Source organism: Crocodylus siamensis, chromosome 4, assembly GCF_052110815.1.
Source record: "Crocodylus siamensis isolate JL-2025a chromosome 4, ASM5211081v1, whole genome shotgun sequence".
NCBI lineage: Eukaryota > Metazoa > Chordata > Crocodylia > Crocodylidae > Crocodylus > Crocodylus siamensis.
The window spans coordinates 38,536,812-38,557,685 of record NC_143398.1 but is presented as its reverse complement, the minus strand read 5'-3'; the positions used below and the strand labels follow the sequence as shown (position 1 = coordinate 38,557,685).

At 45.6% G+C, this 20,874-nt stretch overlaps 1 protein-coding gene across 2 annotated transcripts in view; it reads left to right on the top strand.

The window, feature by feature from the left end:
- The first annotated feature begins 394 nt into the window (after window positions 1–394).
- MAPK12 (mitogen-activated protein kinase 12) overlaps window positions 395–20,874 on the top strand; it is a 53,393-nt gene continuing 32,913 nt past the window's right edge. Inside the window, exons 1-4 of one of the 2 annotated variants that reach the window (XM_090042141.1) lie at window positions 395–683; window positions 1,595–1,724; window positions 10,789–10,847; window positions 19,338–19,449. In XM_090042141.1, coding sequence (XP_089898267.1) covers window positions 424–683; window positions 1,595–1,724; window positions 10,789–10,847; window positions 19,338–19,449 — 561 coding nt within the window. In that variant the 5' untranslated portion in view covers window positions 395–423. The remainder of the gene's footprint in view (window positions 684–1,594; window positions 1,725–10,788; window positions 10,848–19,337; window positions 19,450–20,874) is intronic. The other variant, XM_090042140.1, reaches the window with a different exon arrangement.

Genomic DNA, 20,874 nt, shown 5'->3' with positions numbered 1-20,874 from the left:
TGAACATGTAGATGCCCCCCACCCCCGAACAGTAGGCCTGGCTGAACCCTGCGTCCTGCTCGGAGAAGTAGCAGTCTCCCTGCCTGCCCCCGGCTGGGTGCCAGCCTGCTTTCGCGCCCCAGCACACGCTGGGTCCTGGTAAGAGCAGAGGGGGATAGCGGGCGGCTCAGGCACGGTGCTCTCACGCAGCCGGCACCTGCTCTGCTCTTCTCGTGCAGCCCAAAGCCAAGCGCTAGCACTCGCCCGGGGGCCGCCAGGAGGTGACCCCGTAGGGCACGAGGCGCTCCCGCCCCGAGACCTTTGGGCGGGGCGGCGGAGGGTCGCTCGGGGCGGGGAGCGAGGTGTGGCGCGAGCGGAGCTTCCCGCTGCAGCCAGGGCCTCGGCGAGCGCCTCCCTCTCCCCCGCCTCCTCCCCGCGGAGTGAATGGCGAGCAGGGGCAGGAAGGAGGAGGGGAAAGAGGCGCCGGAGCCACATCCAGCCCCCGCTCGCGGAGGGACGTGTCCAAGCCCAGCCCCTCGCAGCAGCCCGGCCGCGGGGCTCTTTGTTGGCGGGCGGGGGCCGCGCACCATGAGCTCCCCCAAGAGGGGCTTCTACCGCCAGGAGCTCACCAAGACGCTGTGGGAGGTGCGGGAGCGCTACCGGGACCTGCAGCCCGTGGGGGCCGGAGCCTACGGCGCCGTGTGGTGAGCGGCTTCACTCGCTTTGTTTCCTCCCCGCCGCCCGCGGGGCGCAGGCGCCACTCCCGCACGCACCCCGCGGAGTCCCCGCGGGCGGCACTTTGTAAGAGTCGTCCCGCGGGGCAAAACCCGAGTGCACACGAGAGCGAGCGTTTCCCGAGGGGGAAACCGGGACCTGCAGCTCTAGAGCCCGTCCAAGAGCTGTTTCCTGAGGCAGCCGGCGCCTGCCTGCTCCCGAGAAGCGGCCGCTCAGCCCCTTCCTCGCTGGCTCCCCCCAGCTCTGCTCCTCCGCCCTGCTCTGGGGCTGAGTTTTGTGCAGAGCCCTTTTTCTCTTGCAACTTTTCAGGGCGTGTCTTTGTGATAGTGACGCCTGGCCGGTGGCCCTGTGGCTAGATAGCCACGATATCAGGAAGGCCCTTCCAACCCTGCAGTTCTGCACAGCTTCTTTATGCCACAGCTTACCTGGCTAGGATGGATGAGCTTTTTTTTAGGAGATAATTATTCATTTGTCCCTCTCTTTCTCTACCAGAAAGTCTCACTTACTCAGATGCAGCCTAGTGGAATTCAGATGTGTCGCTGTTTCTCTTTCCCAGCTGTTTCCTTTCACAACTTCTGATATTGGCTTCTGTTCACCTGGTGATCCTTTACAGTTAGTGCACATAGACTCTCAACATCCTGCTGATGAGATTCTCGGGGGGGGGGACGCAGCTCACGATCTCCATTTTACAGTGTGCTACGTTACAGCAAAGAGGATATGTGGCTTTTCCTTCGTCCAGCAGAAGAGTAGTGGCAGGGCCAAGCAGAACGTCCATACCAGGACTCTCTGACTTCTAATCCGCTGTTCAGTTTACCGTAGCTGATGAGTCTTTCAATATTACTTAGGACCTCGCTCACAAACTCTTTGTGTTCCCTTTAAGCTCTGCTATTGATGGAAGAAATGGTACCAAAGTGGCTATCAAGAAACTGTATCGCCCGTTTCAGTCTGAACTCTTTGCCAAGCGAGCCTACCGGGAACTGCGCCTTCTGAAACACATGAAGCATGAAAATGTGAGTTCAGTCGCTAGTAAATTCCCTCAAGGCTGTATCTTGCGCTACAGCATATGCTGTGTGGTCTGCTGCTTCCACAGCAGAATTAGTTGACTAAGGTAGATATGCTGTTACATAGAGCTACTTAGCAATTTTACACCAACATACTTGTTTTGTCTGAAAATTCTGACCAGTCTAACTGAAACTGTGGTAATACACCAGACACTGCTTGGAATGGGTTTCTCAAGGCTGTAATGGTTTTTGTTTAGTTTTTTTAAACAAGAAAACAGAGAGAGGAAGAAAGACCAGAAACTTGAACCATGGTCTTCTACATCTCACATAAGAGGTCCCAACCATCGGTTATTGTCTGTTCTGTTTTTGGTGGATACTGTAGCTTCCCGCATTGGAGCTTTTCCTCTGTCTGTAAATATTATTTGCTGTCTGTGTCGGGGGGTGGGAGGGAGGGAAAGACTGACTGACTGCATAAATTTTGTTCATTTTGCCAGAAAGATATACTGCAGCCCAGTGCTCAGGCCACCAACCTGGGATATGTCAAATGAAGCATCATGTCCTTGCTTCAGTGAATGTTTAGTTAGTTAAAAGTTCATTAGAGCAGGACCTTGGCTTTGGCATGTTCCAAGCTGATACCCTGGCCACTAGAATCTGAGCCTCTGGCATAATGAATAATATTTACAAAATGAAAGAGCTCTTACAGGACAGATGGAGAGACTGACTCTTTAGCGCTGTAGCTGGAGTATTCATCTGGGACATGGGAGACAAGCGGGGTCTCCAGCAGCTGGGACTTGAATCTAAGGCTTTCACATTCCCAGGGAGAGCCGTTTCCACAGTGCTGTTGCCTATACTCCCTCTCTTGCTTTCCACTGTACTATTATCTGTTCGTATCTTTCTCTCATTCCAGTATGGAATGGGAAAGCTGTTGAAATAACAAAACCTTTTGTTGGACTGGAAAAGTATTTCCTGCCCAGTACTATGTGTGAATGAATAAATTCCATTTGGGGAGGTATATAATTGAGAAGATACAATTTTGTGGAAGAGGAGGAACCATCAGTAAAGGTGTTGAAAGCATGATCAGAGAAATCAGAAGCAGGATTTTAATTTCTAGGCAAATATGATCAACGGGCACAAAAATCAAGGCAAGTCATAAATTACAGACATTGGATTTTAGCTAGGAAGAGATTATTGGAGACTTGACTAAAAGCAGTTTATAAGGAACACAAGGGGACAGGCAAACTACAAGGACATTGGAGCTGAAAGAGGCTCAGAATCATAGCCATACATTCGGTCAGTTTAGAAGTGAAAAGGGGGACAGTGTGTTGGGAGTAACATTTCTTAATGTCGTCTTCAAAATTAGGCTAGATAGACGCCTTGTCGGGGTCGTTTGACCCCAGCATTCTTTCCTGCCAATGGCAGGGGGTCGGACTTGATGATCTGCTCAGGTCCCTTCCAACCATGAAACTATGAAACTATTAAAATTGTGGATATTGGATCATGCTTGTGACTTGAGGAACAGATTTTTTAAACCAAGGGCTGGCAAGAGAAGCTAGTCATTTGCAGTATTGAAACCTTGTAATTTACATGCATGGCATTAATACTTAGAAGGCAGCATCATCAATATCTGGTTTTAGTTTGAAAATAACCTCTAAAATACCTTAGCTACACATGTAGAGGAAGCAGACTACACACAAAGCTTTACAATCCCATCACTGTCCTTCAGGCCTTTTATTCTTAAATATTCTTTATCAATTTCTGATTCTTTTCTTTTCCCACTCCCCTAGTGTTCAATTGCTGGTAATTGGCATTGTATGTGTTCTGAAATGCACTGAGTCACACTGCATGTAAGGCCTTTGTGCTTGAATCATTCCCAAAGCTCTCAAACTGAATGTTTGGAATATCATCAATTCTTGCAGTTACCAAACATCTAACTGTATGTCATTGTAGGGTGACTTTGCTGTTTCGAAGACAAATCTGTTCCTCAGTTGGCTGGCATATTTCTCTGTTGTTCTGTGCCGAATCTGCCCTTCAGCGCAATATTATGGACCTCTTCCATGTATTTACTCGATAATTAAAGAGTAAAAGAGAGCAGGCTCTAGAGGATGTAATCTCAATCCATAAATGCTGAAGAATAATTATATATGATGGAAAAGAGTAATTTATAGTCACAGAAGGGAAAACAAGGATCAGAGGAAAGAAGGGTTCAGGCCCGATATTAAGGAAACGTTTCTCACAAGTGAATTAAATTTCTCTCTTCTGGAATGAAGCCTGAATAGTAGAGCGTGGGGAGGTGGAATTAGCCACTGTGCCCACTCAGGATAAGACTAGCACACCCCTTGGCAGGATTCCTAGGCACTGGATATGTACCAGTGTGGACCCAGTGTCCCCCCTATGGCACTTCTGCCTACCTGTTAGGAAGTAGTAGTTCCTCTAGCTATTCCTCTTCTTTTCATTGTCTTGCTATAGGGCATTTTCTGCCTCCTTTTTCTGTCTGTTTCTGAATGTCCGAAAGAATCATTTAAGCTAGTAGTTGTGTTGACATCTAGCTAGTTTTTCTAGCTTATCTATTAACTTAAAAAGACTGAAAACTAAGCTGATATAGCATATTGCTGAGGTCAAACCACCAGTTCATGTAGAAAACTATATTAGTTTCCAGTGGGAAAGTTTATAAGGTGTGTGTGTGTGTGCGCGTGCACGTGTTTCCTTTGAACCTGTCTAAAATTGACCTTGAAGAGCTGTATGTTTTGATTCTAAACTAAAGCCAAAAATAATAGCAACAACAACCCAATTGTAATGCACAGGAGATCAAACATATTTTTATTTACTAACTCTGGCCCTGCAACTTCAATCATTATTGCATTTGCTTATCTCTAGACGTGAATATTCTTTCTAAGGTACTTGCATAAATAAATACAGGTGCAGCTACTTAAAAGTTCAGGGCCAAACTTGACCAATAATTTGTTGTTTTGTTCTGTGGTTTGGGTGGAACTGGCATTGCTGTAGAATAAAAGTGGGTATAGTGTTGTAATCCATCATAGTGCCCTCATTACTCCTAGGGGTATTTGTTCATGACTGCAACATGCATTCACGAGGGGAGGGGAGGGCATCATGACACGTGAGCGGGGCAGAGATAAAATATACAATAACAATTGCTGTTATTAAACTAATTTTACATAGTCCTTCAAATGGAGTGAGTTTTTTAAAAATTCTAGGTCTTCATAAAATCTAGAAGATTCCTTTGATCTAATCACACCAAATTTAGACTCAAAATACATTATGATCTTAAAACCCTTGACAAGTGCCCTTTAAATATTGCATCATTTTGCCTAAGTTAATTTTCTACAGATGTTTTCTCTTCCTAGTAACCTTATATTTAGAGATTCAGATGTTAAATTTATTAAAGGTACTGTATACTATACTCATATTCAAATTTATTTTTACTAGTCATTCTCTTGTGTATTTCCTTGTCCAAAGAACAATGTGTTTTATATTATATGAATTGCTTTCTTTTTTGGGAAGAATTTAAATGCCTTTTTAAATACCAGATCATTTCACACACTCCAAAGCAAGCTACAGATCTTCAGTGTTAGCATAGATAATATAAAATAAGTTGTATCCTGCATTCTGAAAAATACTTGCCTGATAAGGATTTTTGTTTTAAACTTTAAGAGTCTTTTGACACCAGATTCACTGTCTAAGGCCAGGAACAATTTAAACTGTGTTTTATAATAAACTCTAATGCAGTGTCAAACTAAAATACTCTATCGTGTCAGAACAGATCTCTTCCACTCAATCCAGTCATCTACCTAGAAGATGACTAAGTAAACAAGCTTTCCAGTATGTCCTGAATATATATAATTTCAGGTAGTGTAAGCCTGAGGAAAGAGTTTGTTCCCTTTTCTGAGGAGCTCTGTGTCCACTGCTGAAAAGTCTTAGGATTGTCATCTTGTCTCCTGGCCGATGTTATATTCCAGGTTACAACACAAGATGAGAGGCACTTTTGAAGCAATATAAGACCATAGAAACAGTGGCAGATCAAGAGAGACAACACTTTGGATTGCAGGTGGAGGTCAACTGGGAGTCTGTACAGTTTTTGATATAATTGTCTCCCTGAAAAGGAGTACTAAGAGGTAGCTGGGCAGCCATCAGCTAGAATTGCTGATGTAAGGTGTTGATGTGAGTAGAGCACAACACAGTGATTCAGACTGGAGACAACAGATTGATGAGAAGTCTCATTCAAATGGCCTGCCAAGAACTGTGTGGGAGAAGAGAGAAAAAGCATTATTGGAGCTTCTGCTGCTCCCTGGGGAGCTGTGGATCTAATAGGACCCTCTGAACCATGAACATCAGTTAAAAAAAAGTGGAAAATTTTCAATACAGCACTTGTCATTTCCTTTGTTTTAGTGAGCCTGAATATTTTCCTTCTGTTTTAGCTGGCCTAAGTTTCAGCCAGTTAGCTGTCATCCAAGGCCTGACTTGACTAGATGCTGAAAAAACAAGCTGATTGCACAAATTTCATCCAGTGAAACAGAGAGAGAGTGTGTGAGATCATTAGCATATGGATAGTACTACAACCTAAACCTTCCTTCTGTTGGGATGGATGACACACTAAAATCATTAGGATAGATGAGAAATCAGATATTATAATGATGCATGAATTTTTAAAGATCTAAATACAGGCAAGTGCATCTTTAAAAAAGTCAACACATAGTTTTAATCATAAGCAAGGCCCATGAGTGCTTCAGAATCAGTAGTAAAAAAATTCTGTAGTGGCTTTTCATAAAACTCTGCTGTGTCTGTCTGAAACAAATATTTTTTACTGCAATGTCAGAATATAAGGCATGGCTTTGGACATGCAGCTTCACCTTTATTACTATATGAATGTTCTGGTTGACTCAGACTAATGTTTAGGGAATATAAAATAAAAAATTTTTTTTATAGTAGTTCAAAAAGATCATATTACAAGCCACAGGAAATGATATATTTTAGCTTCTAAAGGAAAAATCATAGCTGCAAAGAAAATACCTTTTAGAACTTTCCAGAATCTTAAGCCTCATTCCTCAGTATGTTGTTTTTTGTTTGTTTGGGTTTTTTACCATGTTTCGGCTAACTTCTTAAGAATTCTTCTTGTAAATGAAGTGGACAAAAGTTTTTGTGTTGGTAGTTTCTTGGGGACATCAGGAGGGGAGAGAATTTTCTATATTTAAAGCTTTAACTATTTCCTTCTTTCTTATCCTTCCCTCCATGTTTGCCTGTTATTAATATCCTTATAACGAGTTGTCCCCAAAAACAGCATGAAAGAAATTTAGTATTTCTCAAAGTAGGCCTGATATTGTTCCTTAATTCCACAGTAATGCCACAGAGTTTGATAAACTAGTAGCTCTGATCAGTTCTCTTGCAGTGGAAGTTTCTGATATAAAGTGTTATTGTATGCTGAATTGGACTGTGTAAAATTAATCATCTGATATCCTTAGGCTGTATTCAAAATGATTGCCGTGGTACAGGTTATAAATCTCTCTGGGACCATACGATTTTTTTTCTCTGCTCCACCTTCTCCTTCTCCCCCCCGCCCCCAAAAAAAAAAAACAAAAACCCCAAACAAACTAATCCATAGATATATTCCATAGATCCATTGAAAATTGAAGGTGAGGGCCTGATACTGTTTGGGATTTCAAAATTGCTTTAGTGGCTGGAGAACAGCATCTCTTAGTGGTTTACTACCTTTTTTAACTAGAAGCTTATGAAACCAAATCGCACAACAGGGCATGTGCTCATACCCAACACTATGATATAATCTTATACTGCAATTTTAGAAATGCCAGATGACACGCTGGCCTTATGAAAGTCAGTAGGAGTGCTGGTGATACCCACTAAAACAAGAGTTTTTGTGTCAGTTTCTGCCCAGTTGGTACTTCACATCTGCAGGCAACTCTCAAAAATAGGATGGAAACAGAACTGACATCATGGTTGACTTTGTAAGAGGTGAGGCTATTTTTTGGTGGTGATTTTTTTTTTTTAAGTTGGATCAAATGATTAAAAATTGCTCTTCACTATTTTTGCATGGTTTCAGCATTGCTTGTGTCTATACCATCACAATGATAGATTTTTTTTTTCAGGTACACTAATATAAAATAAATAGTGTTTTATTATGGGAGTGGTATGTCGAGCTTTCATGTGGCAGAGGAATATTTGTTTTGGGTATAATTGGGTGTCATGGTTTTTCTTGCAATGATTTATCTTGTGCATGAAGCAAAACAGGTTTTGACAGCTATGTTGAGGCATCTGCATGCAACATAATTTGAAGTGCTGTTTATTGGTAGAATAGGACTTTCCAACTGGCAGTCCATGTGGCTCATGAGGGGATAAATTGGAGCCCTGGGACTCTCACCCAGTCACCATTCCACCCATTGCTCTGGCTGCAAGAGCAACCAGTCTCCAGTCTCTGCTTCCTGCCTCCACCTCTGGTAGGGCAGCACTGGGAGTGAGGGTGATTCTGGGGCAATATGCTCAGGGGGGAGAATTGGGATCCTGTAGGGGTGGGTAGAAATCAGACCCATGCAGTGCATCAGTGGTGGGGAGGAGGTAGTCACATGGGCCTGTGGTACTGTGTGTGTTGAAGGAAGAATTCACACAGTGTGCAGCCTGGTGACCTGTGGTTTGCCTGGTGCAGCTAGCACAGTGAGTGGCCCCTGGGGCATGTGGCCCTCATGGACTTAGAAGTTGGATAGCCCTGTACTAGAATAACCTTGGGCTTTGGAAGATCTATTGCAGCAATACTTTTAGGAACAAAGGCTTTTAGTTATTTCCACAAGTGCCTGCCTGCATTCACAGATGGAGCTGTAAGGCCTGAGTGAATCATCAGAACTGTAGTGCATGCAGTGGCCTGGACTGCATGAGTTCAGGTAGTCACAGCCTAAATGTGGGCATTATAAGTATTATAAGTGATTGCTGTGGTGATTGCCACCTGCATGCACTGTAATCTCAAATGTCCTAGCCAGTGGTTAATTTTCATTCCTTTTCACCTAGTGTAATGCAGGCAGTTCATAAGCAGTTAGCAGAATTGAGTAGCTACCCCGCATCACAGTATTGAATGTCATACTACCTGAATTCGTTTCTGGCATGGGTGGCTTTGCTTCTTAATTCTCTGAGGATTAAGATGCAATCAATATTTTGATCGTTGGAAAAAATATTTCCATAAATAATTCCTTCTGTTGATCTTGGAGGTGGGGGGTGGGGCATTTAATGGATGGTTCCCTCCTTGCTGTCTCAGAATATGTAGAAAGTGCTGAAGCAGGACCTCCAGGATCATCATAAATGACTCAATAAAGGACTTAGCAGTGTACAAGGTAGACATCACACTTAACTTTTAGGCACCTGTCCTTCAGCATGGAATCCAGAACCCTCTGTTAGGCACCAGGACCCCTGTCCAGAGTGCACAGAGCAGTGATTCTTGACCAGGGTGCTGTGGAGTGTACAAACATTATTCACGAGATAAACCTAGAGATTTGAAATAGGAATCCATGGTGTTAAAACATTCTAACCTGTTATGAGTTTTCTGAATGTTTTGTTGCAAAAAATGAGTGAAATCTAAGAGAGAGCATTTTCCAAGGGGCATCTTGAGTGTAAGAATTAAGAACCACTTGCTACTAGACTGCTACATAAAAAGATGCCACCACCACATCCTCTGGTCATGCTTGAAAAGAAAGTGTTAGCTACAATTAGTTCTGCAGGTAGTAGTCTTAGTATGTATTGAGACTCAATATGTAGTGTCTCAAAATGCATTGAGTGTGTCTTAAAATGTCTTCTGCTTACCTCATATTTTGCGCATCTACTGTATTTACTCAAATCCAGAATGAGTTTTTTCCCCCCATTTAACACAGAAGGGGACTGGATTTGAGTATGAGGCAGTGGGGGTGAGGGGCTGGTGGCTCTTGTGGCTCCAGCTCCAAGTTGACTTATTCCCTACTTTCTGCTCTCTACTGCCTGCCTTCCCACTGCCTCCCTCTGCTCCCAACACTGTTTTCCTTGCCGCAGCAGTGCGGAGGGTGGATTTAAGATGATTGTCCAATAATTAGATTCTATACATGGAAAATTATAACAAAACTATTAATTTTCCATGCATAGAATCTATTTATTTGGGGGGAGTGGGGGGGGTCATTTTAAATTCAGATTCATCCTGGATTCAGGTAAATACAATAAATCTTTTTGTATAAAGAAATCTTTTTGTACAATAAATCTTTTTGATCTGGACCTACATATTTAAATTACTGGTTGTTTAATTAGTTGGAGAGAAGTGTTGGCAATGAAGTTAATAGATCTTGCCAGCTGGTTTAGTTCCATTGAATAACTTAATAGTAAAAATTCTGGGAAAAGATGTTTATTTTATGAGTTTTTCCAGATGGTAGAATAGTTATGTTGATGCACTATATATTGTTAAGGAGAACCCAAGATAAAGTCATGCTCAGTGAAATACTTGACGACATTCTGGAAGACTTGTAGTCATTTATGATCAACTGGCCCTTCTAAAAGTAATAAAGAATTGTTAATCCTAGGATCTGGCCAGGTTCCCACTTGGGAACTGTATTCAGAGTGAAGGGAAATTATACTCACATGAAATGGAAAAAATACTCTTTTCCTCCTTTTCTAAAGTGTTTAGTATTGTGCATTAAGATACAGTTTTCTTCCTTTTTGGTAGAGATAGATGAATAATACTGATGAACTAATCCTGAGGAAAAGCAGTATGGTTTCAAATTGTTTTTCAAAACACTTTAGGATCCTTCAGGATAAAAGGGGTTGTCTTTGCAACAAACAACTTAAAACTTGGGGTTTTTTTATTTAATATCAAGCAATCTTTATAAAAGTGTAATCTGACATACAGTGGCTGACAGATACTCCTGATATTTTAGGAAAGGCTTTGCTCCAGGCATGCGGTTTTTCATCTTTATTTGTCACTAATGTCTTGTTTGTCACTAATGCTCTGAGCTAGATTTTTTTCATATATTATGCTACTTGGGGATTTTCTTATATTGATGAAATATTAATTTATATTTTATCTGTTTATTTTCATTTTTAGGTTATTGGAATATTGGATGTGTTCACACCAGATGTCACATTGGAGAAATTTAATGATTTGTAAGTTTTTGACTTTAGGAAAGCCTGTGTATTTGTTTCTGAATCCACTTCATGCAAGTGTTTTTGCATCTATAAAATGTTAGGTTGAATTTTCAAAGTTGTTATAAAGAAGCTTGGTTCCTGCAGCCCAAGGTGCCTAACTCCCTTACAGTGCTTTGAGATCTCAGCTAACCAGCTCCCTTATTTATCTTTGAAAAATCTCTTTTACTTAACATTTGTTTTAGAAATAAATGGCCAGATTCCAATGTTAAGGGTAGGGTACTAGAGGTGCAGTGATGCATCGGTCCATATCATATCGGCACCAGTAAAAGGAAAATTTACATTATTGGCAGTCAGCTTTTTTTGGCTGATTTGGCTAGTAATGTTGCTAGTAATGGTGCTGGGACTGGGCAGGGGACAGAGCCATGAGTAGCTCATCTGGGGAGTGCAGGAGGCGGGGGAGGGGGCAGCAGCTCTTGCTGCTGCACATACCCCCAGGGGAGTCGTAGGGGGGCATGTGCCCCCCGGATCCACATGCAGAGTGAGGTGGGCTGCCACTGTGGGCTGTGGCTGGGGGTGGTGCCCTCTTCCCAGCAAGGGGGCTGAGTTAAGGCAGCGCTGGAGGTGGGATCTGGGGGGCTACAGTGAATTTTGAGGTTGGTTATAGCCCACCCCGTAGCCTCACTCCCAGTGCCACCACCTGCCCCGAGTGCAGCCCTGGCCCAGCCCCCTGGCCAGGAAGAGTCCAACAGACCCCATCCCCAGCCCACCCACACCTCACAGATGAGCTGCCTGCCACCCAGCCCCACTCCCTCCCTCACTTCAGGGGCCTTCCCCCCAGCATATCAGCAATCAGATCAATATCTGCCAATATGGCTTGTTAATCAGCTTGGTCCAGATGGTTTTTATCGGTGCAGCCCCAAATGGTACCCTAGATCTGCACCAGCAAAATTGTTCTGGTTTCTCAAAATATCTTTTTATACTAGAGGAATACGTCTTTGGTGATTATACAGGTATCCTGTGTTATTTGAGAATCAAAGGCAGAAACTTTAGCAAGTCCCAAAGTAAGGACTGAGTGCCATTCTAACCATGCAGATCTTTGAGGCAAAGCTCTTATCTCAAATATCTGGCATATTGACACTAAATATAGTCATTCACAGCAAGGAATGAACTTTCAAATAGGTCCCAAAAAACTACCCTGACAAGTTTCGAAGGTACAAATCAGATGGAAAGAAACATTTTATTTTAAGACTAAAAGTGCAGCAGACCTATGGCAAAGGCTGTTTTGTACATACTCAGCAGCTTGTTAGATATGAGCCAGTACAAATGTATTTACACTTAAACAGGCTTGGAGAAAACCTTTGTGGATTAAAGGTCAGATGAGTCATTGATTGTTTACCCTTTGCTAGTTAGTCATGTGGAATTGTTTGGTCTGTGATATGTATTACTGGAAACAGCAGCTGAGGCCAGCAGTTAGTCCCCAGAGATGATGTTATCTGAATCCTCAGGACACTGCATTGGAGTATGCTGTGAGGCAGTGGTGGGTGGGTGAGAAGCCTGGACTGGCTTCCACAATCAAGCATCAGTCTGGACCAGGGAGGGGAGCCAAGGATCCATCCTTTCTGAAGTCTAGGTGACACTTGATTACTCCAGCATGCGCACAGATAGACACAGACACCCTTTCTCCAGCCCTGACTTGGAGTGAAAGGCTACAACAGGAGTGGGCCAAGTCTGGCCCATGGGTTGGATCCAGCTGGCAGTGGATTCCATTTCCCAGCAGCCCGTGCCCAGATGGCTGGGCTGGTCTCCATGGAGACCCCAGCCACAGCTGCACTGTGATAGGGCAGGGGTTGCTCTGAAGCGGATCCTGGCTCTGCCCTGGCCCCAAACCAAGCTGCCCCACCACAAGATCCCAGCAGCTCTGGAGCAGCCCCGTCTTGCCCTGCCCAGCACCCTGCCAGAAAAGCTGGGGCTGGTCTCCATGGCTGGCAACCACAGCATTGCGCTATCACAGCACACTGGCACCTGTGGTCTCCATGGAGATGGGCCCCAGCTATGTGGACAAGGGCTGCTGGGAAATGGAGTCCAGCTTCCTGCCACATCTGCTGTTTTGCCCACTCCTAGTCTAGAACCTTAATCTTGTAAAGACACATGCCTGTGTTGCATTCTCTACCTTGGGAATAGTTCAATTTAGTTAGACTTATTCCTGGATGCAAAGCTAAGCATATGCATAAGTCTTTTCAGGATTGGGATATCCTATGTAGCTTCCTCTTGTACAAATGGAAGGTGCTCACAATCTTTTCTTGCCTGCTCTTGTATATTTATATAGGTTGGCAGAGGGTGGCCTGTAACATCACTGGTTTAGTTTCACAGATTATAGTAATATCTAGAAATATTGCATGTTCAAATTCTGTTCTTATTTCATGACTCCATGTTTCTCCCAGTAGATTTTAATATATTCTGTTTCTTACAAGTTCAGAGCCATCAAACTGTACACACAGCTAGTTGTAAAAATTGTGATCTAATTCTTTCCCTTATTCCTCTTTCCCATCCTGTTTACAGCACTTACCGGTTGTATATTGCCCCACATCAGTGAAATTGGGGAAACTCTGTGTGGGAACAAGAGGTCCGTCTACCTGTATCACATTGTAGACTCAAGGTTTTAAATTCTAAGGTCTGTGGAGGTAGAGACTGCATTTTCATGTGTGTAGTGAAACCCTACCATGATAAGGAACTGTCCATGATAATTTTGTTACCAAATATGAGTAATAGCTTCTAGAAGTACCAGAGAGATTTAGGAGCACAAGTCTCATTAAAAGTTTGCATTTGTGATCCTAAGGGTGTCTCCAGCTGTTTAAGGGCAACTCTCTAACTCATGGTGCTTTACACAAAATGCAGTAAGTTAGAGCCTCCCACCCCACTGAACCAACAGATATTTGCCTGTTTGATCAGAGAGAAATGAGCTGCCGACACTGGCCCTGGCCAGCAGGTGGGGGCACTCCAGCAGCTTCTGAGGAGGCTACGAAAATGTCCCTCTCCCTAGGCCCCCTCCCCCAGCTCTAGCCACTCCTGAGGCTGTCAGCTGGGGGAGGGAGAGGGGGAAGCACGCAGCTGCCAGGTAGGCTTTGTTTGGCCAGAGCTGGAGGTGCGGTAGAACAGAGCCCCTTCACCTTGCAGGTCCAGCCTGACTCCCATCAATACCTCAGCTGATATTGGGTTCCTTCTCCACCGCCTCTTCTTCCCCTGCTGACAGCCCTGTGGGCAAGGGTGAGCTGGTGCTCGCGCCAGCCCTGCATCACAAAGGCATGAAAAATTAATCCTCAAGGGAGCACAAGTTTCTGAAGGTGCTCTGCTCTATATTGCCTTCATAAAATCATAGAAAATTAGGGTTGGAAGGGACCTCAGGAGATCATCTAGTCCAACCCCCTGCTCAAACCAGGGCTATCCCCAACTAAGTCATCCCAGCTAAGGCTTTGTCTAGGTGGGTCTTGGAAACCCCCAAGGATTAAGAGTCTACAGTCTCTCTGGGTAACTTGTTCCAGTGTTTTACTATCTGCCTAGTGATAAAATTCTTATTATCATCTAACCTAAGCTTCTCTTGCTGCAACTTGAGACCATTGCTCCTTGTTCTGTCATCTGCCTCCACTGAGAACAGTCTAGCTCGATTCTCTTTTGAGCCCTCTTTCAGGTTGCTATTATCCCCTTTGTCTTCTCTTCTCTAGACTAAATAAGCCCTGTTACCTCAGCCTCTCATAAGTCATGTGCCCCAGCCCCCTCACCATTTTCATTGCCCTCCTCTGGACTCTCTCCAATTTATCCACATCCTTTCTGTTGTGGGCAAAAACTAGATACAGATGTGGCCTCACCAGTTCTGAATAGAAGGGAATAATCCAGGGATGAGCAAAATACAGCCTGCAGGCCAGATCCAGCTGGCCAAGCACTTCCCTCCAGCCCACAGAGCCCCTTCAAAACCCATGTAATGGTAGCTGCCTCTCTCAAAGCCTCTGGCGGCACCAGCCGCTGGCTGCAGCACCCCTAGCTGTTTCCTTGGGTTCTGGTTGCGAGGCAGCCAACCCTGACCTCAGCCTCACCCAGCTGGCCTCGTCCCACCCCTGGCTCAGGCCACATTTGCAGCAAGGGGGCTGGGCCAGAACCTGTGGTGCTGGTGGGGGGAAACAGTGTCTGGACCAGGTTCTGCTTTGCTTCACAGGACTGGAAGGGGCCCTGCCCTGCAGGTAAGCCCAGGAAAGTGGCTGCTGGGTAGGCTTTCCCCATGCCGTGCTGTGCCGTGCTGTGCCGCTTGGGCCGGGCCAGCACTGGGGAGGGGAAGCAGCAGCTGGGCCACAGCTCTGGCCCAGTCAGCACCAGGGAGGAGAGGTGGTAGTGGAGCCGTGTGCCACTTGGGACAGAATGAGCCCAGCCAGAGCGGCGCAGGATCAGCTGCATTTCCTGCCTACCTGTGCTGGTCAGTCCCAAGTGGCACACGGCTCCACCATGCTTCTGCTGGCTAGTACAGACCTGGCCAGGCTCACCCCATCCCCAGCAGCACGTGGGAAGCTGGCTTGAGCCGCATGCTGCTCTGGATGGGATGGAACTGGCCGGATCTGCACTGGCCAGGAAAGGCAGCATGCAGCTGAAGTCAACTCCTTATGTGCTGCTGGGGATGGGAGGAGCCCGGCTGGGTCTGCATTGACCAGCAGAAGCAGCAGCAGAGCCATGTGTCACTCAGGACGGGACGGGACGGGACGGGACGAGCCTGGCCAGAGCAGCAAGGACACCTTTCTCCCTGCCTGTGTCAGTCAGTCCCGAGCAGCACACAGCTCCGCCACCGCTTCTGTTGGCTGGTGCATCCCATCCGGAGCAGCATGAGGCTGAAGCCAGCTTCCCATGTGCTGCGGGGGGGATGGGAGGAGCCCGGCCAGGTCAGCACCGGCTAGCAGAAGTGGCAGTGGAGCTGTGTGCTGCTCAGGACTGACTGGCACAGGCAGGGGGAAAAGTGCAGCTGAGCCTGGCACTCTGGCCGGGCTCGTCCCATCCCGAGCAGCATGCGGCTCTGCTGCCGCTTCTGCTGGCCAGTGCTGACCCGGCCAGGCTTCTCCCATCCCCAACAGCACATGAGGAGCCAACTTCAGCTGCATGCCACCTTTCCTGGCAGGTGAAGACCTAGCCGGGTCCGTCCTATCCAGAGCAGCATGAGGCTGAAGCTAGCTTCCCAGGCGCTTCTGGGGATGGGATGAGCCCAACTGGGTTGGCACTGGCCAGCAGAAGCAGCAGCGGAGCCTGCTCCTTTTGGGACCAGCTGGCACAGATCAGGGGAAAGTTCTGAGGGAGGTCTGATGCCCCTGAAACCCCACTGCTGGGGCAGGATGTTAGAGTGGTCACAACCCCTTGCTGCCTGGTAAGTTGTGCAAGGGGTTGGGCTTCCGGTGGCAAAGATCAGGGGGCGGCATGTCCAGTCAAAAGATGGCAACCAGGGGGTGGGGCAACTGAAGGGGAGGGGCTACCTATGCGGCCTTCAACAGCTTGCCAAAATTCTTATCAAGCAGCCCTCCACCCAAAATAATTGCCCGCCCCTGGAATAATCACTTACCTTGACCTACTGGCAACACTCCTACAAGGCAACTTAGTATGCTGTTAGCTTTCTTGGCAACAGGGGCAAACTGTTGGTTTATATTCAGCTTACTGTCCTCTGTATACCCCAGGTCCTTTTCTGCAGAGGTTCTGCCCAGCCAGTCAGATGCCAGCTTGTACTGGTATACGGGATTGTTCTGTCCTAAGTGCAGGACTTTACACTTGTCTTTGTTGAACCTCATGAGATCCCTTTTGGCCCAATCTTCCAATTTGTCTGTCTCTCTGAATCCTAACCTTACCCCCAACATATCTACTACTCCCCCCAGCTTGGTGTCAGCTGCAGACTTGCTGAGGGTGCACTCTGTGCCATCTTCCAGGCCATGGATGAAGATATTGAATAAAACCAACCCCAAAACCGACACTTGATATGACTGCCAAGTAGACATCAAGCCATTGATTACTAACCTCTGAGCCTGATGCTTCAGCTAGTTTTCTGTCTACCTTATGGTCTGTCCAGCCCATGCTTCCTTAGCTTGCCTGTGAGAATGTTGTGGAAGTCTATATCAAGTAATTTCAGTTAATACCTAATTTATCAACGATTAAGTTTTGTGTGATCGGCCATTTTAAAAACACTCTGCAGCCATGCACATGGGTTATGTCACAGCTGTAGAGTGCTTTCAGGGGCCTGATTGTACAAAAAAAATGTAACATGCACAGAGAGGTATAGGACTATTACACATTTCAAAGCTCTCTGACAGTAACAACAAAAATGTAACTACTTCCTTTAGATTTTTTTTCCCTGTGGTTTTGCTAGAACATTCACAAAGTTCTTTCTAGCCCACTTCAAATATTTATGACCTCTGGGGAAATGAATTTAATAAGAATGAAAAAATGGCTATATCTATGCTTTTACCTTCCAGGAACACTGACAAAAAAGAGGTTAAATTATGTTTTCTAGGTCCACTTTATCAGCCAGAAACATTTTTATATGCTATAAATATACTCATAGAGAATAAAATCTCTCTGCTCTATTTCTCCAGTCTTTCACTACTTCATGTTTGAATTTTGTATCCAAAGAATTGAAAATGCGGAGGCTGAGATTAGAGGTTTAAGGGTCCTAATTCTGTGGAAATTGAAAGTGATATGGCTGCCTTATGCTTTTGGGCTCTTGTGAAAATCTCAACCATAGTTCTTTGGAACTATCTTATTGTAACATTCCCCTGAAGTACAGTCATTAATGTTTATTGCTATATTTTTAGTTTGCAAATAAAATTGTAATGAAATTGATGCCATCTTAGATTTTAAACAAAGGAAAATTATTTTAAGAAAAAAAATATGGATAGATTGGGCAACCTAGCTTTGTCACTTCATGAAAGTGTCTGCTTTTTATCATAAGCAGCAGAAAAGTTATGGTTTGAACTTTAAACTGCCAGTGAGGTTCTTGCTTTAAAGTAGTCTCTATTAACTTGTTCTGTTAGAATTTGTTACCAAGTAGGGGTGCACCAATAAAGATTTTCTTGGCCAATAATGATAGCCGATATTTCACCAGGCATATTGGCCGATACCAATTCAATAAACGATTTATAGGAATGCAGCTGGGCAGCATGGAGAGCAGCTCCCTGCAGGTAAGTCTGTGGAGGGGAAGGGCTGTGGGGTAGGGAGGCAGATCCGAGGCCTCCAGAGTGAGGGAGGGAGTGGGGCGGGGGCAGCAAGGTGAAGAGCACCGAGCCCACAGAGGGCAGTCTGCGTCCACCCTGTTTACAAATCTGGGGGGCACATGCCCCCCATGCTTCCCTAGGGGTTCGTGCAGTGGCAGGAACACACTTCCCCTCCCCCCCATGGCCCTGGATGACCTGCCCACAGCTCCATCCCACTCCCTGACCCAGCCCTGTGGTCCCATTCACTGCCTTGGCTGGGCAGCACCCCCAACCCCTGCCCCTGCCCTATTCCCTCCCTTACCATGGGGGCCTTGATCTGTCTTCCCCTACACCCCTTTCCTCCCCCATGCCCCTTCCCCTCCACAGACTTACCTGCAGGTGCTGCTCTCCATGCTGCCTGGCTGCATTCCTGATCTCGTGCGTGTTGCAACTGCACACAGTGTCCGGGGCCCTTTCCACAAGGCATAATGTATTTATTGGTGACATTATTGGCTACACTGGCCAAAAAAAGCTGATAGCCAATAATGTTAATTTTCCTTTTATTGGTGCTGATCAATATGGCACCTATATATCGGTGCACTTCTTGTATCAAGCTAGTTTTAAGTGATAAGCATATTAAAGGCCTTCTAAAACATAGGATCTAAACCTGTCCTTTGCATTACTTCTGCTTTAGGCTGGCCTTGAAATATCAGTTTGATGTGCTGCTGTGGTTCTCGCCCTTCCTCACACTTGTCTTCCTTTCTGCAAAGGGTTGTTGTAAGCCCCTGACACTTGTTTATGACTCCAGGTTAAGAATTTGTGTCAGTAATGCCCTCTTCCAATTTTGATCTAGTGTGATCCTGATGCATCTGTTTTATCTCTGCATATTGGACCCAGTAGTTTCCTTAACTCATCACAGTGATTGTAAAGAAAACAACACTATGTAAAGTTCAGAGCTTTTATGTAGTTGACTTCTAAGTAACATGTCTTGCCTGGGCTATTTTATCTTTGGTTAAAATGTATTATTTCTATTAACTGACCAATAGCTTTCTATAATCAGTGGCTTAGTTGCTCAGTCTTTGCTTAAGCAGTCAAAACTGATTATTTGTGTAGCAAGGGGAAGCTGTGTTGTTTTTAGCAGAAGTGATTTGGTTATATAGGTTTTAAATGAAATGCGAGATTAAATTTACCAGTAAATTAATGGAATTAACTGCATTTTATTATCACTGAGATGTAATGTGATGTTGCATTCCATTTATTTGACAGACTTCAAGGAGTTAATTAGTATTTGATTTTTCTTTAGCTATCTGGTTATGCCATTCATGGGAACAGACTTGAGTAAGATAATGAAGCATGAGAAATTAACTGAAGATCGAATCCAGTTCCTGGTCTATCAGATGTTAAAGGGACTAAAGGTTTGCTGCTTCTTTATCGTTCTCTTACAAGTTAATTTTTTCCTTGGTTTACCATTGTTTGGATAACTGTACATACCATATTTAGTCAAATCCAAGACTATTTTGAATTTAAGACAATACCCCCCAAATATATAGTTTTCCATTGATAAAATCTAGTTATTTGTTATAATTTTCATGTATAGGATCTAATTGTTCGGGGGTTGTCTTAAACTTGTTCCCAACCACAGGGGGCAGGCAGGCAGCCTGACCCTGGTACTTTGCTCCCCCCTATTGCTTAACCCCATACCAAGTCCCTTGCTGCTGAACCCCTGTTCACACTGCTGCTGCATCTACCACCTGCCCCGCCACCCTCCCCACCGAGCACTGCTGTCCCATCCCTCTATGTGTTGCTGCCACTTCCCCTTACCCACACTTCTGCCCCAACAGCAGTGCAGGTCAGAGGATGAGGCAGCAGTGCAGGTTAGAGGGTGGGGTAACAACCTGTGCTGCTGTCCCACCCCAGTATACTGCTGCTCCATCCCCTGACCCACAGTGCTGCCACCACATCCCCTGATTCAGCTGCTGCCAATCAGCAATGTAGATCAGGACATGTGGATTGGGCAACAGCATGTTGGGAGATGGTCAACAGCATGTGCTGCTTCCCACCCCTGCTACCTCATCTCCTGACCCATTCTGCTGACTGGGCAGCAGCAGTCAGGGGGTTTGGTAGCAGTATGAGTAGTGGACTGGGCAACAGCTTTTCAGGGGATAGGGCAGCAATGTGTGCTGCTTCCCATCCCCTGACTTCCTCTCCCCTAACTGCCCTATCTCCTGCCTGATTCTGCGACCTGTGCTGCTACCTCATCCCCCACATCTCTGCTGTCCTGCTGATTTATCTCCTGCCCAATCCCTGACTTAGATTGCCACCCATCCCCCACCTGTTTTCCCATAGCTTCGCTATTCCCCTGCTCCCCCTCCCCCATCCTTCTGACCTACCAGGGCCATCCCTGTGCTTTGGGGGGGCCCTGCACACAGTGCTGTACAGGCCCCACCACAGCCACTGCACACCGCTGGCTGCACGCTCTGGGTACTTGCCACCTCCGGCCCTGGACACCCCTAGGGATGGCTCTCTGCCTTATCCACGCTCCTATCGATCCCCAACCCAGGCTGCCACCCATCCTGGACTGTAGCTCTGGCCCCTAACCTGTACTCACTGGATTGCTGCAGAAGCAGCATCTGTGGCAGCAGCCCCATCTTTGGCCCTGAGTAATATCGGGACTGGGACAGAGTCGGGATGCTGGTATTTGAATCCAAGATGATTTTTCCCCCTCTGTCCCCTCCCCTGCCTTCGATGGCAGAGAAAAAAACCTCATCTTGGACTTAAGTAAATACACTACTTTGGGGAGCTGACCAAACTGCGCTATAGAAATATGAGTACTGAAATTC